The sequence below is a fragment of the Impatiens glandulifera genome, chromosome 6 (genome assembly GCF_907164915.1).
Source record: "Impatiens glandulifera chromosome 6, dImpGla2.1, whole genome shotgun sequence".
NCBI classification, from domain to species: Eukaryota; Viridiplantae; Streptophyta; class Magnoliopsida; order Ericales; family Balsaminaceae; genus Impatiens; species Impatiens glandulifera.
The window spans coordinates 37,492,879-37,514,476 of NC_061867.1; the positions used below are offsets into that span (position 1 = coordinate 37,492,879).

At 34.6% G+C, this 21,598-nt stretch overlaps 1 protein-coding gene across 1 annotated transcript in view; it reads right to left on the minus strand.

Annotated features, from left to right (window-relative positions):
• LOC124942118 (nuclear pore complex protein GP210) overlaps nt 1-16,775 on the minus strand; it is a 29,311-nt gene extending 12,536 nt beyond the window's left edge. Inside the window, exons 1-19 of the mRNA XM_047482543.1 lie at nt 16,455-16,775; nt 15,993-16,258; nt 14,909-15,075; nt 14,594-14,810; nt 13,746-14,092; nt 13,037-13,213; nt 12,767-12,905; nt 12,535-12,683; nt 12,258-12,369; nt 11,608-12,170; nt 11,399-11,522; nt 10,990-11,267; nt 10,379-10,489; nt 2,910-2,972; nt 2,589-2,780; nt 749-808; nt 613-681; nt 224-370; nt 19-138 (exon numbers count right to left, since the gene is read on the minus strand). Of these exons, the coding sequence (XP_047338499.1) occupies nt 19-138; nt 224-370; nt 613-681; nt 749-808; nt 2,589-2,780; nt 2,910-2,972; nt 10,379-10,489; nt 10,990-11,267; nt 11,399-11,522; nt 11,608-12,170; nt 12,258-12,369; nt 12,535-12,683; nt 12,767-12,905; nt 13,037-13,213; nt 13,746-14,092; nt 14,594-14,810; nt 14,909-15,075; nt 15,993-16,258; nt 16,455-16,639 (3,486 nt within the window). The 5' untranslated portion in view covers nt 16,640-16,775. The remainder of the gene's footprint in view (nt 1-18; nt 139-223; nt 371-612; nt 682-748; nt 809-2,588; nt 2,781-2,909; nt 2,973-10,378; nt 10,490-10,989; nt 11,268-11,398; nt 11,523-11,607; nt 12,171-12,257; nt 12,370-12,534; nt 12,684-12,766; nt 12,906-13,036; nt 13,214-13,745; nt 14,093-14,593; nt 14,811-14,908; nt 15,076-15,992; nt 16,259-16,454) is intronic.
• Between the last annotated feature and the right edge of the window lie 4,823 nt (nt 16,776-21,598).

The following is a 21,598-nucleotide window of genomic DNA, read 5'->3' on the forward strand; positions in this document are numbered from 1 at the left end:
AGGTGTTAAGAAACATACTGTGTAAGAAGCACCTGGAACCAAAAAAATATCACTGGGATGTATTTTTGGTGGAATATAAACCTCAACCCTAATTGGTTGACTCAATAATTCTCGACCAGACAGTTGTCTTGTGCTGACCTATGTACAGATAAACAGGAATCTCACACGTGTAAGAAGAAGTAAACTAATGAATTCTACTTCAGGCAACAGTGTGGAAACTTACATATAGATTTGTAATCCCAATATGCCTAGCGCGAACAGTAAAAACTCTGCTGTTCGCATATCCATCCATCTGACCCAGAAAACTATCATCGTCAACAAGCTCAATAATTTGGTCCTCAAAATGGATCTGCATGTTCATATACACCAGCTGCAGGAACAAAATGTTTTTAGCTAAAGATGACTGCCTCATAAACTTCTGAAATTACACATGGGACTATAAAAAACAACTAGAGAAGGCCTATAAACAGATAGCTCCAGGATAACAACACCCAAATTAGCACCTCAAATGTACCCAAATTTGTAAAAGGTACCGTTCAATGGGTTCTAATAAGGAAAAATCTATAGTAGGAATTTGTGCTTAGAATTGTAATATGTGCTTTGTGTTCAGACCTGAGAAGTATCAAAAGTTCTTCCACTATCAGTTCCAGCAGAAACATGAATGGACTGTATACCTCCTTCCTGCAAAATATCCCAATAAGCACAGAGCAAAAATAATTACAACTGGACTAGGCTCACTGTCTTATACCATAAGTCTCAATTCCTCTGGCAAAGTAATCTTAATCCAGTCCACATCAGCAACTACAATCTGTGGCACATGAGCAATGGAATTATCCGTATTAGAAAATTTGATGAAAATGTGATTGAAATCATTTTTCTAGGGCAAGAACTGTGAAGAAAATTTTAGAGAAAGCGGGTGAGAAAAAGGGAAAATTGGAGATGAGAACGTCTCATAATGACAATTTACACACATAATATGATAATAGCTAATGAGAATTTTTTTAAGTGATGAGTTTGCAACAGGAGAGTTGTCTGTGACGTTTCAAATAATACAAATAGTGTATGTAACAAATGTCTGTGACCCTAACAACTCAACTATAGCCACACTGAATTTGTAATAGTATCTATTAAATTCAAATAAACACTACATTATCATTAACTTAATAACTTATTGACATTTTTTTTTAATTTAAATAAGTGTAAAAATTTTGGGAAGATGAAAAGTCAAACAATTAATATTATTTTTTTTTAAAAAAGCGTTGTTTTTTGGGGCAATAGCTTTCGGCACTATAGCAACAAAAGCGGGACTATTTGAAAGTGAGTAGCCAATACATTATCATTAACTTAATAACCTACTGACTATTTTTTCTTATTTAAATAAGTAAGAAAATTTTGGGAAGATGAAAAGTCAAACAATTAATATTTTTTTTTTTAAAAAAACGTTGCTTTTTGGGGTAATAACTTTCAGCGATATATGAGCTATAGCGAAAAAAGCGGGGCTATTTGAAGGTGCGTAGCCTATTGCGCCTTATAGCCACATATGATCGCTACGCTATTCGCTATAGCTAGCGCTACGGGGCTATTGACAACAATGGATGAGATTCTCCTTCTCTACGCTGCATATGAAAATTCGAATTGAGTTTGACCAGGCTAGATAGTTGAGCCCAATGAGTTTATAGGAAGTGATGTATTGACCATATTCTTGTCCAATATTAATCATTGTGGTAGTGTTACAGAGGGATTGTTAGTATTAAGGAAACCTAACCCTAGAATAAGAAGACGGGTAGACGTAACTAATGTCAGCAGTTCTATTTAATTCTGCACAATAAATAGTTATTAATAAGACAATCAGCTAAAATATGGGATAGTTAATTGACAATAAATAAATAATTATTAATATGAAAATAAATAATTATTAATAAGGTAGAAACCAAAAATGTGGGATTAGTTGGGAAATTGATTATGACAGCGGGAGGGTATATAAGGAAGAGATCCTGATTTGCAGAGAAAATAGACATTTTTTCAAAAACCTCTTAAGGTCAACTTCTCTCTATCTTCTATCTCCTTCTTTCTTAATCGTTAATCTCTTACCTCACTCACCTAATACTCTCTATTGCAGATTGCAATTGTGAATCTCATTCTCACCATCAATTCTATTATATTCTCTACTCTAAATCAAGGTATCTCACTCTATAACGAGCTATATCAGTTTAAATCTAATTCGAGCTATATCATGTATTTGATTGTGACGCCATTGGATCAGCTTCAGAGAGGTGAAGGAACAAAGAATTGCAAGCGGAAGAAGAAAGACGAAGTAATTGTTGAAGAAAACATATGAGCAATTACCGCACTGATACCATGTTGTTTTCATAGAATTTGAGAGGAAATTCTATAATTCTTGAGAAAATGAAACAGTTACAGATAGGGTACATATATACAGAAGAATGAAAGAACGTGACAGTGGCGGTGGTGTGGAGGTTGCCACTACTACTAGCACTGTCCACTACTAGCATTAACTACCACTAATTACATGTATTAACATTTCTACAGAAATTAAGATGCAAGGTAAGAGTTGATGATTAAATTACCACTGATGACGCAGCAAGAGGAGGAGAAAGCCCAATATCTTTTACTGAAACTATGGCGGTACCCAATCCTTTGGGAGCCAGCACCAGTTGTGAGCACTGTAAACTTGAAGGTGGTTTAATTACTTCTGCAACTTGAGAATCATTCACTAGAACCTTCAAAAAACAGCTCCCTCCAGCAACAGAAATATTTAACTACAATTTCAGGGAAACAACTAATTAATCAAAGAAAGTATAATTTCATTAGAGAATACAAAAACATACACAACATGCAACCAATCTTTGTACAATCATTGCTAGTAAGTTAGATGGTCAAATGTTTACCAGAGCATCAGGACTGAAGAACAATAAACTGAATGTTGGGTCAAGCCGTAAGGTAGAAACCAACTGCATATTCAAAAAGACAAAAACAATAGTCATAAAGTCATGCAAATGATACTAAATAGATATAGGATCATATTTTGTTACCAAAAAGAAGAAGATCAAATTTCATTTGAAGTGCCAAATTGAGATAAGTAGGCAGATTATTAGAGTTAAGGAAATTGAATTAATAAACCAATATATTTTAATATATAAAGATAAATTTAATTAATAATTGTTTATAAATTGATAGATAATTATACTTAAATATTATTTTACTTTGGTACCTTCATTTTAGGTTATAATCACTGCCTAAAATAACATAAAATACCACAATTCTATAATAAATTCCTGCCTAACATTTCCAATCATTTCCAGGAGAGTGTATATTGTAATAACTTTATATAAACGGTATTACACTCACAATGAAGTTATCAAATTTTTTATTCATAATTTCCAGAAAAACCCTAAATCCACCTAACCCATCCATTGCCTACCAAGAACATTGCTAGACTTGGGGGAGTTCTCAAAACTTAGCTTCTGAAGTGTGTCCACCCTACTCTTCTCAATCCTTCTCAATCCACTATGGATTCATCCAAAATCCTTTCACCCGCTACAAACTTAATGAAGAAACTACTTAAAATGGTCTCAGTTGATGTTAATGTTCGTGTTTGAAAAGGGAAAGAATTAATACCTATTGGAGGAGATGAAGATATGTGCTAAAGAAGACCTACAATGCGTGGAAATAGACAACCAGACTATTATGTCATGGTTAGTAAATTCTATGACCACTGAGATAGGAAAAAATGTCCTACTATATGGAACTGCTAAAGGAACTGTTAAAGAAATATGGGATGCTGTCAAAGATGTCCATTCAAAATCTAATAACACAACTGAAGTGTTTCACATTGAAGCACCCCTCCATGAGTTAAAGCAATGAGATAGGGTTGTAACTCAATTCTAGTACAAGCTTGAATCGATTCTGGTAGTAGCAGCTTGACATGATCAAGATCTATTGATGGAAGCATCTAATGTTGCAGCAATATACAATAAAGAAGTTAGAACAAAGAAGAATTCTTAAATTCTTACTATGGCTCAACAAAGCATAGGAAATGGTAAAATGAAGGATAATGGCTACCGAGCATTCTTCCTAGTCTTTGAGAAGTGATGCTTGAAGTAAAAAATGAGGAAAGAAACTAAAAGGCTATTCAGGGACAAACTAAATACTCAATCCACTAAAGGGTCTGCCCTACTAGCCCAATATCCAAAGTTCGAGACTAAAAGAGCACCACAAGGAAAGATTTTGGGTGATCACTACAAGAGGAAGGACATACTAGAGAAAAATGCTGGAAAATCCATGGTAAGCCAGCTGATTAGATACCTAAGGGAAGGGAAAGCATGGGTCTGGAAGATAATGACCAAGGAAGCTTCAGCAAAGAGGAACTAACCACCCTCCAAAGGTTGTTCTGATGTTCCTTAAGCTCACTCCCAAATCAACCTAAGGTTGGACTAATAGAACAAGGTAATATTTTTACTAATTTGTTTTCTGTCCAAGGTCAAAACATTAGTTGCATTATTGACTCAGGAGCTTACTGACGGGTAACCCTAATTTTGTACACAACTATCACACCTCAAAAATGTTAAAGTGTGTTACAATTATTGATGGAACAACAACTATTGAGTTAGGAGAAGGATTAACTAAGACGAAATTACCTTCAAAAAAATTATATTGGTTGAAAAATTAGCATGCAATCTTCAATCAGTTATAAATGTGTTGCTAAGTTCAATATTTGTTGAGCATCTTTCAGCAGATGGATGCGGGGAGAAAGATTGTGATATATCTTGAACTAGAATTATGTTTAATATCTAGATTAGAAGAGTATAATTGTTCAAAGAGAATTGTATTAAAATAAAAAATTAAAATTAATGGAGAAAGATAGAATCCTAAATGATCAGAGAATTCAAATGAGATAAGAAAGAAACACTGACAAGACTATTCAATTAATTTATTTCTTAACTACAACATAACCACTAAAATCTATTTATACTATTTTATTTAGAGTTAAAGGCTGAATAGTCCATGAAGGTTTGGATATTAGACTACTTGATTCCTGAACCAAAATAATAGAACCCGTTAGTCCCTACCGTCCAAAACTGTTAGTCAAAAGCCTTTTGACAAAATCCTTTTAACTGTTAAATAATGACCATTTTGCCCTTACCTTTTTTTAAATTAAAAACAAATTAAATAAAACCTAACCTAAATCCACAGTCGAAGAGATCTCCCGTCGAAGTCAGTCGAACCTTTCTCTCAAATCGGGATTTGAAAACGAATCCACAGTGCAAACGATTGACGACGACTTGGGCGACTTCGACTGAGGCAAGCGAACGAGCGACTGAGGCGAGCGACGGAATCCACACTGCAGGCGGCGAGCGAACGAGCGACGGAATCTGCATTTTGCTGTTACAGAGCTCGTAACTGTTACAGAGCTCGTGGACCTGTACATCCTTATACTAGAGGCTGCTCCGCCATCACTCGCTGCCGGAGGTAATTGATTATTTAGATTGTCTGTTTGTTTGTTGAAATAAATTTGCATTTTGCTGGAACTGATTCAAGGTAGAATACGTTTATCTGTTAAGTATGATATTTCATCTGTTGTCGAATTCATTCGGATCTTCATTTATGATGTTAAAAATCTCCTTTAAATGTTATAGTTTGTATTGTTTCAACTATCACAACATCTGCCAGTTGAAGTTGAAGGACCACCATTTTGACAAGTTGAAGGACCACCATTTTTTGGGTTGGGTCTTAATTCCCCTTCACTTGAGTTTTTGGGTTGTACCCACATTTAACTTCAACTTGTCAAAATGGTGGTCCTTCAACTTCAACTGGCAGATGTTGTGATAGTTGAAACAATACAAACTATAACATTTAAAGGAGATTTTAACATCATAAATGAAGATCCGAATGAATTCGATAACAAATGAAGATATCATACTTAACAGATAAACGCATTCTACTTTGAATCAGTTACAGCAAAATGCAGATTTACTTCAACAAACAAACAGACAATCTAAATAATCAATTACCTCTGGCAGCGAGTGATGGCGGAGCAGCCTTTGGTATAAGGATGTACAGGTCCACGAGCTCTGTAACAGTTACGAGCTCTGTAACAGTAAAATGCAGATTCCGTCGCTAGTTCGCTCGCCGCCTGCACTGTGGATTTCGTCGCTCGCCTCAATCGCTCGTTCGTTTACCTCAGTCGCCCAGTCGAGGTCGCCCAGGTCGTCGTCAATCGTTTGCACTGTGGATTCGTCTTCAAATCCCGATTTGGGAGAAGGGGTTCGAATGGCTTCGACGGGAGAGATGTTTGGTTTTAAATCCCGATCGCTTGCACTGTGGTTAGGTTAGATTAGATTTAGGTTAGGTTAAGTTTTAATTTAATTTGTTTTTAATTTAAAAAAATGTAAGGACAAAATGGTCATTATTTAACAGTCAAAAGACTTTTGACTAACAGTTTTAGACGGCAGGGACTAACGGGTTCTATTATTTTGGTTCAGGGACCAAGTAGTCTAATATTCAAACCTTCAAGACTATTCAGCATTTAACTCTTTTATTTATAACCGCCACTATCCACTACTAATTAATATTCAACACTAGAATCCCCTCTTCTAGCCTAGCAGCAACAAGAGATTGATATCTCAGCCTCCTTGAAAAGTCCTGAATTCAAGTCCGTTAGGCAGCAATTTTGCGCCTAGTTAAATGGTTAAATGTGTTTACGGACTATATGTTTAATCCCATGTGGCCACATTTTTTTATCCCTCTTCTAGCCTAGCGGCAAAAAGAGGTGGATATCCCCATCCTTCTTGAGAGGTCATGAGTTCGAGCTCGTCGGGTATCAAGTTATGCGCCTAGTTAAATGGTTAAGTGTGTTTGCGGGCTATGTGCTCAACCCCTTTGTGACCACATTTTTCTAAAAGCGTTTTGAGTTTAAGCGGGGAAGCCATGGCTGTGGGGTGTCATGCTAGTTCCATTTTAATCCCAAAAAAATATTCAACACTAGAATATGTTACGAAAGGAATTGAGAATTAGGGCTGTAAGCCTTGAATAAGCTAACAGGTATAATCGTCAGCAGTTATTTTACAAATAAGTTGTTTTATCAGCAAGTATTTTATATTTTAGTAGTTAGATAAAAAATGGAAAAAGAAGTTAGGTTGGACAGCTGTAATTGGTTTTGGAGGGAAAAGAAGTTTGGTTGGACAGCTGTAATTGGTTTTGGCGGGAAAACTTGGAGGGAAAAGAAGTTATAACATTTGAATGATTAAGAAGGCAGCAATCTGAGAATGTAATTCATTCAACCAATATTTCAATCTAAGGTTAGTCTTAACTCTCTCTCCTCAATTCCTATTCTCCTCTACAATTCTAATTCAATCTATCTGATTGCAGAATCTGTAATCACAATTATCTTCTTATCTCTTCTCATTCTATCAAATCTCAATCTCTTACTAAGGTATTGTCCTGCCTTAAATCTAAACATTACTGAATTCTAATTCATAGATTATCAGAATATTAGACCTCAATCTTTCCTAACTAATATTCAACACTCCACTATTTCCTAACTAATATTCAACACTGGAACATTAGACCTCAATCTTTTTCACTTGTAAGATTGCATATCCCTTAAATTTGTTTGTCTGCCAACAACAATAAAAACTGAAACTCAAAGGCATCTGGTAACTCCTCGAACCATATGAATCGTTTAAATTGCTTCCTTAAGCAATCGAGTGGTTCTTCAAACCATAGGAAGTATTTGCAACTATCATCGACTTATAACAAAAACTACTTCAAAGACAGCTTCTATCCGGCAATGGCCAGCGGAGGGTTGACAGTTTTTCTAATAACAATTAGTTTGTCTACTTCAGATCTTTAATATCAAATAAATTGCTTTAAAATTATACTTTATTCCCTGTTCAGATAAGACTTACTATCAATCAAGTTCTTATCAAATAACAAGCCTTCAACACTGGATTTATCAACTTACCTTAGCAAATTTTGATAGACTTACCAATTTAGAAGATTTTGATTGGCTTCATGCATCACTCGTTTGAAGCTCTCGAGCTCAGTCTCATCTTGTCACTTCCATAAAAGCTTTATGAAATTGAATCCTCACAATTTAATCTCTCTAATTCTTTTGCGACTCAAAGTCAGATTTTGAATCTATCCGAATCGTACATTAGAGTTTCTGTTTGTATCATTTCTTGAATCTCCATCGGCCTTGAGTTCCTTCAGATAAAGCTTCTAACGGTATCACTTCCGGCCATTTTTGAAAATGTCAACTTTTAATTGGAAAAAAATGCAAAAAAAAGTTAACATTAAAGAGAAGGGTTAGGAAAGCAAAACTAGAAAACAAAATAGAAGGGTTTGATGCCAATAAGATCAAAGAATTCTTATCCCGCACAAAACTTTTTTTCCTAATACAAGCAAATGTATGAAGCCCTCAATTCTTCCAATGCTATAGCTTTTCTCGTTGAAAGTTCTATAGTTCTTATCTTTCCAATCGTCCATAACATGATGAGAGGGATAGGTTTTCAATAATCCGCAATAATGTTCGCTCCCCAAGTAATCCATTTGTATTAGAAGTCCACCACTTTAAGAGACATGTCCCATTGAAACTTAAGAATGTTCTATAAGAATGTTCTACAGAAGAGAAGAGTCCACATGTCACTAGCAAGGTCGAAGAGGAGGGGGATGTCAATGCTTTACTAGCTCTTCTGGTCGGCTTATCTCTTTGCAAAAGAACAAGAATTATCAGAAGATGTTCTACAATGCAAAATTTTGATTCCACCATTTCCACAGCTAGAATCTGGAACAGAATCACAACCAATATCGGTTATTTCAAATCGGAATGGTTCTCTCTAGGTCGTAGGTTATTTCGTCGGCTCACCAAATGCACAGGATCACAATCACTAAGATCACAATAACGTCAATAACAAAACATTTCCAACAATTCGTTTTTATTCTTTCCACGAAAGCAGCGCCGAATCTTCTTCAACTGTCCTGAAAGACTCCGCACAAATTTTTGGCTTGTCTTCATTCCTCACTTCTGATAATCCGGTGAAACTTCAATCAACTCTCTTGTCGATAGGGCTGTGCAAAAAAAACGGATAACCGATAACCGAACCGATAATTTACTGGTTTCATTTTGCCAGTTTATCAGTTAATCGGTTTTAGTGGTTCCGATTAACCGATTTTTAACGGTTAAACGGTTCTGTTTTCGGTTTAACTATTTTTTTACTTATCGGTAATAATTTAATTATATATTTATAATTTATATTAATTATTTTGTAAATATTAAATAAATTATAATATTTAATAATCTATATATATTAGTTATTTTTAAATTTTAAATTATAATTTGTATAAAATTGTTTTTAAAAAATAAATTATAATTTATATAAAAATAAATTAAAAAACAACTGAAATAAATTTAATACTTAATTTAAAAAATTAAAGTACTGCTTTCGATTAACCGATCGGAACCAGTAGAACCAGAACCGGTAAAACTGATACCAGTACCGGTAGGTTAACCGGTTTGTAAAATAAAGGGCAAAATCGGACTTAACCGAAACCGATTATTAACCGGTTGAACACCCTTACTGGTCGATTCCATAATTTCTGATAAATGGGGTTCTGGATCTGCAACAACTAGTACGCAATCAATCAACAACGATTCAACTCTACATGCGTGGGAACAATGAGCAGATACCAATGACCCTTGAACTAAAATTAGAATTAATATCCAGAATAGAAGACTATAATTAATGAAACAATACATTGAATCAAAGAGAATTGTATTGAGATGAGAAGAACTAATGGAGGAAGATAAAACCCTACCTTCTAGGGAGAATACAATTGGGATGAGAGATAGAAACTCTAACAAGACTTTTCAACAGTATCAACATAACTACTATTAATGTATTTATACTATTTGTAACCACCACTATCCGTTACTAACTTGTATTCAACACTAGGACATTAGCCTAACTCTTCCCCTCTTAACATAATAGGCAATGCTAAGCTAGTGTATATTGTAGAATACAATCCCTGCCTTACATATCTCATAATTCTTGGGATAGTGTATATTGTAATTACTGTATAAAGGGCATTTGCATCAAATTAATGTTATGACATATTTTACTAATAATTTCAACAGGATGAGACCTACCCTCCAGAAGAATGAAATAGTAGAAAGCGTTAAATCACATATTATCCTAGCAAATGCATGTTAGCAATAACAAAGAGAAAAACTGTCATTAAAGATATTGACTAAGATTTTATACCAATGGAGAAAAGGAACAAGGAAAATCATTATTGCCTATCCTTGGCTAAAACAAAGCAGTTATTCCACTTAAGCAGAAACTGGACAATAATATACCTGCAAATATATAGCATCAGTGAGATTACTCTTCACACTTTGAAATGGCAAGGCAAATTGGTGATCACCTATGGCATCAAAGTAACCAGTTGCGCTAGCACGAACAGTACACTGGAAAATAGAATGTCCATATAAGCAAACACAACTGATATTAAAATCTGCAGTCTGTTCACTAGAAAAGTAAATATAAAAAGTGTTACAAAACAAATTATGCAAAGGATATAATATCTTTATGCAAGAATCCCCAAATTCCTTCTACTATCATGATTTCCTGAATTCATGATCTTCCACTATACTTCATAAATACTCATTAACAACACAAAAACTAAAACAGAAAGTGGCCTAATTTTGTGCCAAAAAATATATTAGATAGTTGATCTCAAATTAGCAATACGATACCTGAGTCAAATGAACATGATACTTATTTGTTTAGTTCCTCCATCTTTGTATTACATAAATTTCTATCAATCAACCAAACAGATCTAATGAAGTCAAAAATATCCAACAACCCAGAAAAACTAACTTCAAGGGTTTTGAGTCAGTTCTTCCCAAGAGGAGGTCCACATCAATTATCATTTAAAGAAAATATAAGAAGAATCGAAAAAGATTACCATTCCTGAATCATTGTGCAAGATCAATGATTTGTCCCATATGAACTTAGAACTTGTTAAATCAATGGCGTTATCCCAAGATGCCAGACCATCACAATTGGAGAGCTCCCATTTCAAATGGAGGAAAGACGAGTTTCCAAAAGGTTTACCAGAGTCACTTAGACCAACAGCTGATATTCTTAAAGTTCGTCCATTTGCAACAGTCACAGGACTCTCACGCATTCTCCCTGGCCCACGACCAGCTTGACTTGCAGCCAATATAACATCGAATGTATTCTCTATTACCGCAGCAGAAAACCACAAAGGTAAGAGCAAGGTTGACTGCAATAGAGCTTGGAAATAGACGTAAAGAGGATCAAGCATGATATATGCCTTAACATCAAATGAAAACTCAATAGAATTATCTCACCAGGACTGTCTATTATCAGAACAAGGGTGGATGGAAAGTTGCAGCTGAGTAAAAGCAAAACTTCTGCTATCGCAGGCTTTGGATGATCCACCCTAACCATGTTCCCGCGTTTGAAAACAATTTTCTATGTCATGTAAAACAACATTATGATATATCAAGGCACGCAAATTTAACATGTCTTTATGAAAGAAAAATGAGGAAGTACGTACAAAGGCCCCAAGTTTTTGGCAAGAGATTCTGTATTGCCCATAGCTACTTGGAATTTGATAAAGAAGAATTCCATCAGATAATTCAGAATCCTCTGAGAAAATTTCCACACTTTCAATGAAATCGACACCCTGATCCCATGGCTCTGGGCCTCCTCGAAGCATAACATCCATACAAGTACCGGGAACAAGATACAAATCCTTCAAGTTCTCCATCTCATTTCCCACCTCAGCCTCAACCTGATCAAACCAATAACCACCATATTGATTCCCATTACCTGCCTGATGCACAATGAGCGGTGAATATGCAGCAATTCGTGAGGAAGCCTTAAGCATAATATTTTCAGGTAAAGGGCGATCAAAATGTTCAAATTCTTTGGACAGAGTGGCGCAAAGCAAAGCGCGACCAGGACTAGCAGCATAAGCATTAGCCCAGGCACATGGAGGACCAGCAAGTGTGTTTGTAATAATTGATTCCCTACTTGTGTTCAAAATCTTGAAAGATTGACCTTCAAGTTTCCACTTTATGGCTGAGTAAAAAGCATCACATCTATCAAAAAAGGCACCTGATGAAGACAAAGGATCAGCATACAAATTTAAAAGTAGACAGCTTCTCTGAAAAAAAAAATCAAGATATCTAATCAAAGCATCACCATTTATAGATTTCATAGTGACAGCAGCTTCAATATGTGACCCCACAATTGTCTCCACAGAAAATTCCGGCAGCATAGTCATTGAATACGGAACAGAAACTTCAGTGGCCACCTATTAAGAGTCAATAAAATACAGGGATGTGATACTACTGGAAAATGCAACTGAAAACCCACCCACATAAATATTCAGGTAAGCGTGTTGTTTTCACTTCAAACAATGAGTACGAATTCACATTGTGTAAGGAAAAATAAACTATAAATTAACAGCTACAATTACCTCATCGAAGTTTAGCTGATCAATTATGGAAACTACTTTTATAACTGCTTTACCAGGCTTTTTTGCCTGCAGAACCCCATAGGCAGATACTGATACAATATCCACATCAGAAGAAAACCATTTATAGTCACTGGCTACTTTTCCACATCCTGCACAAATTAAAACATCAATATACAACAGCTACAAATCCAAGTGCGTTATATAATACTAATCTAAGCAGAAAAGGTTATACCTCCTATCACCTTTAGTTCCAACTCCTGATAAATACCAGGGGCCCAAGGCAACAAAATACTTGGAGAGATGTTACTGCTTTTAACAATGCTCAATTTCACTTCATCACAGAACAATAATTCCTGCACTATCTTGAGCGTCTGTACAAACAAATAGTTAAGAATAAACAAAAATTATAAAACTATACAGCATAGCCTACCCAAAAAAAAGGCATTTAAGATGTTAAAGAAGAGTGAGACTGCAGAAAAAAACAAATACAAAACATCATCACCTCCTTTTCATCATTTCCTGTGCTATGAGTTAGACTTGCCATCAATTTTCCCCGCCCAAATGACAATGGCAAGAGCATTTTGGAATTCAACAACCACTCCCTAACAGAAGGATAACCTGATACTGGACGGACACTCCAATAGTCAGACTGCTCACCTAGCAAATTAATATCATCACTCTGCAATGAGAAAACCCCAAGTTCATGTCAACAACTAAAATCATTTGAGACATGAAGTTAGTGTACATTTTAAGAGAAAAATCGACACAAAACAAAAATAACGAGAAATTCTACTTATAAATGCAGAAACATATGCACCGGACACTTTTTTAAAGCTAAACAGAGAATAACAGGCTTATCTATTACATAAAACTCATAAGCTGATTTTCCAAAATATTGAACTTTATTGTGACATTGTCTAAGACACATCCTTTTCAAAATAATTATCTAAGACATCCTAAGTGAAATTTAAGAATGTCCTCAAAATCTACGAGCAGAACAAGGAAAATACTTGGAAGGTGCAAACGCAAGACATGTGTGGCATTTTCTCATTCATTTTATCTAGTTTACCACCGAAAAAAATTGTTGTGCAGGAATTAGAGGCCCTCTTCCATGAGAATCTCCAATCTGACTGACAACTAAGGATGTCACAATATGAAATATAAGAACATGGACCATGTACAAACATAAACTGCAAAGTCAATATAGATACCTCCGTCAAATAGATTTCTTGGGCACCAGGTCCTTGTGAGAAAACCTTCATTTGTATAAGATATTGTCTACCAGATACAACATTCCAACGTGAAACAGATGGAATATGTTTTACGCCATCAATAAGATCACCAGTAGAAGACAATGGCAGCAAGTACAAATGTATACTCTCAGGAGTCACGACATGGAGGGACGATATTTGTAAATGACCAGTTACTCTGGAATCCTCTACTGTGATAGATGTTATCCCTAAATTAACTGCCTTAGCAAAACCCATCTTCATATCCACTCTAGCAACGGAGGAGTTTGAAACAGACCAGTGATGATATGGGGATGGCAAATTTACCACTGTTAATGTGATGTAAAAATCATTATCATAGTACCAAAATGTTTTCAATCAAAGTAAACTATGGCTAATGAGAAGAGCAAAACGGGGTCAAAGATGATAGATGTTAACTTGATTAGATACCAGCAAAAATATAAATAATGCATCTGTACATATTTAGTCATGAATGTAAAATATTTAATAAGGAGAGATCTATGAATCACCCACTGAATTCTTTCTTCGCCACTTATTAAGATCATCTTTTTTGGGTTAGCATTTTTAGAGAATTTTACTATGATTGTTTTGACAATATCTGAATATTATCTAAGAGATTATTATATGAGAAGCAGATAGCTCCTAGTAGAGACTATATAAACAGTTTACATGTTTTTATTTCTGGCCAGGTACATCCACTCTCACTTAGGATAAACTCTGCCAAATATTCAGATCGAGTTGAGCTATAAATGTAGCAAGTATAAACTAGATGTGGAACATTGAACAGAAAGATTTTTATTGTAAAATACCTTGTGGTATGCCACCACGAATAACTTTAAGACAGTAGCGGATAGTAGAACCAGGAAGAACAAAAAGTGGTGAGGAAGGTTCCAAAGACATGGCTTCAGCTACAGTTAGGGCAATCTTATCTGACAAGTGTTCGAAATGGGGCTCAGCCAAGTTCACAAAAACGTCCTCATGACCAATTTCAATTCCTTTTACAACATACAAATCTGAAAACACACCCTGCAAATATGAATATACCTAGTCAGTCACAAAAAAAACAGAATAAGCATATACAATCATCCATCAAACATATCATACATATACTAATATAAACATACACTATCTTCAAGGTTTATTTGGATATCTAGGTCACCACACAAACCACCACAATCACTCATAGGAGAGTCCTTAAGAGGAACATGAACAAGGTGATGAGGCATGCCATCAGCTTCTGGGACTAGTTGCCACATGAACTGTAATCCAACCAATGATGAAAATACATTATCTGCAAAAGAGACAACATACATGTACAAATATTATTGTGAAAATTAAATCTAGAGAAATGTTTATCAATATATACACAAACCGCCTAATAAGTGAAGTAGTTTCCATAATTATAGACATTTCTAATCAAATCAAATCTCTTAGATAATCATCTACAAAATAGTTATAGATTTTGCGCTAGATAGGGATTGTTAATCCAGAAACATTACTATGAATATATCCAAGTTTATCTATAGCCCTAGATAAATTAGTACACCACATCTGAACTTCCATCAACTATGTAGGCAGTAAGCTTCAATTCTTTGTCAACCATTAGAAGATCCCCTACAGTACATTTTTACTAACATCTTAGTACATAATAAAGTGGAAGCTGTCTAAATTGGCCCTTCTCTCTGAAACTTTCCCTTCCATAGAAACTATAAAAAACAAAATTTTAAATTTTAAGAAAAAAACATAAAGGAGAAAAGCAAATGGAGTAGTGGAATCTCTTAATATTCCTATTCAGTGACTTCACTGGAACAGTTTGAGATGAAATCATAAATTCCTGGCATAGACAAAAGAATAATTAACTACCTTTATCCATGTTATCAATCATTTTCTTGATAACTTTTCTATCCAGTGACCTCATTGAAACTATTGAGATAAAAACATAAATCCTTGGCGTAGTCAACATTTTAAAATTCCTTTATCCAGGTTATCCATCTTCTTACATCATAAACAAAGTTGTTAAAATTGTCACATTATTAATTCAATATAAATTAAACTCCTATTTTTCCAAAGCAGATGAAAAGAAAAATGCCAATATTAGCTAACAGCATGGATAAAAAAGTTGTATGCAGTGTCAATCAAGAGTTATCAGTTACTTCTCGCAAAACAAAAATTAAAAACAAATGATCAGTCATTGCGTTTCATTCGAACCTTCATCATCAAAGGCCCGCATCCGTAGGGTAGCTAAACCATCCAAGTCAAGTTTGATAGAGTTGTGAAATATCTTTATACTGGAGAAGTTATCGATATAGACTTTACATCGAATAACTATTCCAGTACGTACATCAGTAGCATAAACAGCTGTCTCTTTCCTACCACTATATGGGGCAATTGACCTCAAACGGGCACTTGTTGAGCAATGATTACTTGCATTATACTCCGGATGGACAGACAAAATATCATGATGATCCCATGACCTAGCAAAATCCACAACATTAATTAATAAACCAAAGAAAACAAACCCAGATGATAAAAATGTAGTAATCCATGTTAGTGCAGTTCCGATTCTGGAAATGATAAATTAAACCCATCAAGCATTGTCCTGAACTGAGCATTTTTTTTGGGTCAATCAAATCTTCATAGAATCAAACACTAAAGATCAGTGGACCATACCATTTGAAACAGCCGTCACTTCCTTGAAGTCTATATTCCACTGGGCGTGTCATCTTGGGTGGTAACAATATGTTCACATCTGCTATGTGAGGACCGGACGAGGAAAACGAAGGCGCTAAGCTGTTCAAAAGTTGCAGAAGAAGAAGATAAAATTGAAGGACAGACAATGAACTGGAATTCAACATTTTCAGGTTTCATGGAACTTGAAAATCAGTCTATGGGTTATACAGATTGAGCTAATGAGTGACTGAGAAAGTGAGAACAGAGTCCATGGACGAATGATAAACCCTAAACTGAGTTCTTGGCGGTTTTTTTTTATTTTATTTTTTACGTTAGATACCTTAGATTTGTTGTATTTACTTTTCTTTTACATAAATTGCATATTATAAAAGAGTGATACATTGATTACTTAAATAAAAAGTTTTTAATAATTGGTGAATTTTTGGGGGAGAAGAGATGATCATGTCATTTGTTGAATTTGTTGAAAAAAAAAGGTGAAGAAAAGATTGGTCACCTCTTATATCAAAAAGGATTTTATTTAAATTAAACATAATCTAATTAATCAAAATAATAAATTTAATAAATTCATTAATAGGAAAATAAAAAAATGTTTTTTAATGTAAAAAAAATTATTATTGTTGTTTTATCTTATATTTAAGATATTTTAATTATAGGATAAAACTCTTTACATAATAACTTATTTAATAAAAAATTAATTAAACAAGTTATTTAAACAAAAATTCAAAATTTAGTTAATCATAAAAAAAAAACAATTTTCTTTTTTTAAAGACTTATTTTATTATTTAAGGGATATTAAATGATAAAACCCCTTAAATATATTAAGCATAACAAAATCCTTGTGTTTTTATAATTTAGGTCAATTATCACCTTAATTTATTGAAATATGATATTAACTATTCTTGAAAATTCAATTATCTAAAAAATAGTTGTTTATAAACTATAAAAATTTGAGGTGAATAATGAGTATCTATAAAATGTCATTTTGAACAAAATTTGTATAAATCACTCGATTTGAAAAAATGCATGTATAAGCTTGAAATAGACATTGCGTTTTGAAATTCCCAAATTTGTAGTTTATTTCGGATGCGTTGAATGAAAAGAGAACAAGCCTGACGAGTCTCTCATAGACTCGTATAATTACTCTACATTCTTCAAAGTTCATTTATCATCCACCTGTTGACAATTCGACTTTGTTTAGAATATACATTGCTCATGATTTATCGATCGTGTAGATTGAGCCTACGTCTGGGAGTCTCGGTCTTGGGGTTCAGGAGTCTCGATTCCAAATCTAGATTTTTCGATTGTGGGTCCTGAGAGTCTCGGTCCTAAGTCAGACCTCTCACCAGGTGAGAATCATCGGTTAGATTTATCGGTCTTATCTCAAGAACACCGGTCCTGGGACTCGGTCCTAACTCAAGATCATCGGTCATTGGTTTCGGTCCTAGGTCGATTTTCTCGGTCCTTGGTCTCGGCCAGGACCGAGGATCCTTTGTCGAATCTCTCGGTCCTAGGCTCATAGGCCTCGGTCCTCAAAAACACAAAGGTTCAATTTTTAAATTTTATTTTTTTTAGCTTTGATTCTTTGATCCAAGAACTTGTGTAGCTTCACAATTCAAAACAGTTTATGATCAAAAATTGAGTTTTTGATTTAAAATTTACTTTGAAGTGAAATGAGCTATCTAATAGCCTCCCTATATCACATATATTTGATTGGTACCAAAATAAAAACACTGACTATTCGTTTTGATCAATTCAAGAACATAAAAAAATTTCTTTTTTATTTGAAAATTTTGATTTTGATCAAACATGATTCATGATCCAAATGAGTGCCCAACATGTTTACAATTAGGTTGGGAAGCTTTCTAGGCTGTGATTCAACATAATTAACCTAAGAACAACAAACTCGTTTTTTTATTTTAAAAATTCAAATTTAGGTTTTTATTTATTAGATCGAACGAATCTATCCTACTATTTGAAATAGTCGTCACTTCCTTGAAGTCTATATTCCACTGGTTGTGTCATCTTGGGCGGTAAGAATATGTTCACATATGCTATGTGAGGACGGTTGAGTTATGGAGCCTACACTTATAATAAACTCTACATTATTAATTAGAGTTTATTGGGTTTGTATTTGATTTTGCGTTTGGGCCTGACTAAGAGTTATTTAGGTTTATTATTTGAATATTTACCCTATAAATATGTGATTATTAAGGGTTTACATGGTTAAGACAGAATTCTAGAGAGATAAAGTGTGAGGCAAAAACTTTGTATTCCTTCTTCTTCATAATGAAATCTGGTGACGGTTGAAGTGGACGTAGTTCAATTTGAGTGAACCACTATAAATTTATGTCTTCTTATGTTCTTCTTTCTTGCGTTTTTACAGATTGTTTTAAATAGGTCGGATTTGGGAGATACAAATCCTAACAACTTGTATCAGAGCAGCTAGGCTAGATTTGAGTATTGGAAACGATGGCAAGCGAGAACAGTTTAGGACACAGCATTGGAATATTTTATGGGACAGATTATGCCTTCTAGAGGATGCATCTTGAAGATTATCTCTATGGAAAGAAGCTTCATGTTCCTTTGAGTGAAAAACCAGAGAAAATGGATGAAGTTGAATGGAAACTCCTTGATGACAAGTTTTGAGAGTTGTCCGATTGATGCTAGCCAAAACAGTTTCTCACAATGTAGCAAAGGAGAAGACCACCACGGGTCTGATAAAAGCTCTTTCTGATATTTATGAGAAACCATTTACTGACAATAAGGTACATCTAATGAAAAGACTCTTTTACTTAAGAATGGTTGATGGTACTTCTGTCACTTCTCATTTGAATGAATTCAATACAATTGTGAATCAACTGTTATCTGTTGAGATTGATTTTGAGGATGAAGTTAGTGCCCTGATTTTGTTAGCATCTCTACCAAATAGCTTGGAACCTATGATGACAGCAATTAATAATTCATTTGGAAATACTAAACTGAAATTTATCGTATCCTTGTTGAAGAGATTCGTAAAATTGATTCTAGTTAAACGTTCAAAGGTTCTGCTCTGAATATGGAAAACAGGGGTAGAGGTAATGATAGAAATTTCAACCGAGGTAAGAGTGGATCTATGTCGAGGAGTAGGAGGAGTCAGTCCAAGTTTAGGCAGACATTTGAGTGCTGAAATTGCGATAAACAGGGTCATTTGAAGAGGAACTGCAAAGCACTGAAGAGAAACGGTGATGATAAAAATGATGCAGCCAACGTTGTTATAAAATCTGTCACTAATGCATTACTTCTATCTGTTGATAGCCCGATAGATTCATGAGTTTTGGACTCGGGAGCGTCTTTCCACACCACTGCCCACAAAGAATTAATGGAGAATTATGTGGATGGAAATTGTGGGAAAGTTTATCTCGCAGATGGTGAGCCACTAGATATTGTTGGCATGGGGACATCAAATTGAATATGGCAAATGGTTCTGTTTGGAAGATTAATAAGGTGAGACACATTCCAGGTTTAACGCACAATCTAATTTTTATTACACAACTTGATGAAAAATGTCTCAATTTTAGTTGTGGAAATGGTGCGTAGAAGGTGACTAAATGAGTAATAGTTGTTGCTCGAGGTCACAAAACTAAAACATTATACACGACTTCAGCTTGTAGAGAAACAGTTGATGTTGTAGTTGATGACTCGAAGAGTAGTGAGCTGTGGCATTGCAGGTTGGGCCATATGAGCGAAGAAGGGATGAAAATTCTTTTGAAGAATGGACAGATTCCAGAACTGAAGTCTGTTGAACATCAGTTATGTGAAAACTGCATTCTTGGAAAACAGAAATGGGTGAGTTTATTAAAGATTGGGAAGGAGCTCAAGAAAGAAAGGGTAGAGTTGGTACACACTAATGTGTTGGGATTTGCACCTGTTTCTTCTATTGGCGGATCACACTACTACGTGAAATTTATAGATGATTCGAAGAGAAAGGTATGTGTATATTTTATGAAGAACAAATTTGATGTATTTGTGGTTTTCAAAAAATTGAAGGCTTTGGTTGAAAATGAAACAAATCAGAAGGTTAAATGTTTGAGATCCGACAACGGAGACGAGTACATCAGTTCAGATTTCAAAGAATATTGTGATGTAAATGAGATCAGTATGGTGAAGACTGTTTCCTGAATGCCTCAAGATAATGGAGTAGCTGAACGGATGAATCGAATATTGAACGAATGTGCTAGGAGCATAAGATTACATGCATGGCTGCCTAAAACCTTCTAGGCACAAGCAGTGCCGTTCCTGAGATTTTTTAGTCCTTAGGCGAAAGCACGAAATTGGGGCCCTACGCATAAACTTCACTTGTGTTTCACCGTTGATCTTCAATAACCTTCCAATATCTACAAAGATGCAACATAAATTGTCAACGAAAGTGACTTCTTCTTGCATTTTTAGATACAAAATCATTGATAATTGTATCGTAATCAATATATTCCAAAAAATCTTTTTGAATACATAAAATAGCAAGTTCATTCAATCTATCTTGAGACATCGAAGATCTTAGATAATTTTTCAATAATTTTAACTTAGAAAAACTTCTTTCAGCAGAAGCTACCGTAACAGGAAATGTTAGTAAAATTCGATATACAATAGAGACATTATGATAACAATCTATTGACATTACAAAATCAAGAATTTCAGCAGCGGGCATATCCAAACTAGGTAAAGCAACTTGTAGTATTTTTAGTTCAGAAAACAAATCACTCAAATTAACATCACACGTACCTTCATGAGAAAATACATTACAAAATGTGCTACACTTTTCTTTCAATTTGCTTTCATTCAATGTCTTCAACTTTCCAGAATTCATAAGGAACCCAAATAAGGCATTAAACTCATTCAATTGTTCAAACCTATGTTTTAGGGATGCAAGAGACATATCAACCAATACTAAAAAATAGTTGATCCTAAAAGATTCTTCTGGCGATTGTTGTTCAACATTAGAAGTATTATCATCAAAATATTTTCTAGGGATCTTTTTAACACGTTTAGTCGAAAAAACAAGATCTATGTCCATTTCACATGCAATATCATTTGCAATAATTAAACTAGAGACAAACCCATCTATTCGAAACTTCTAAAAAAATGCA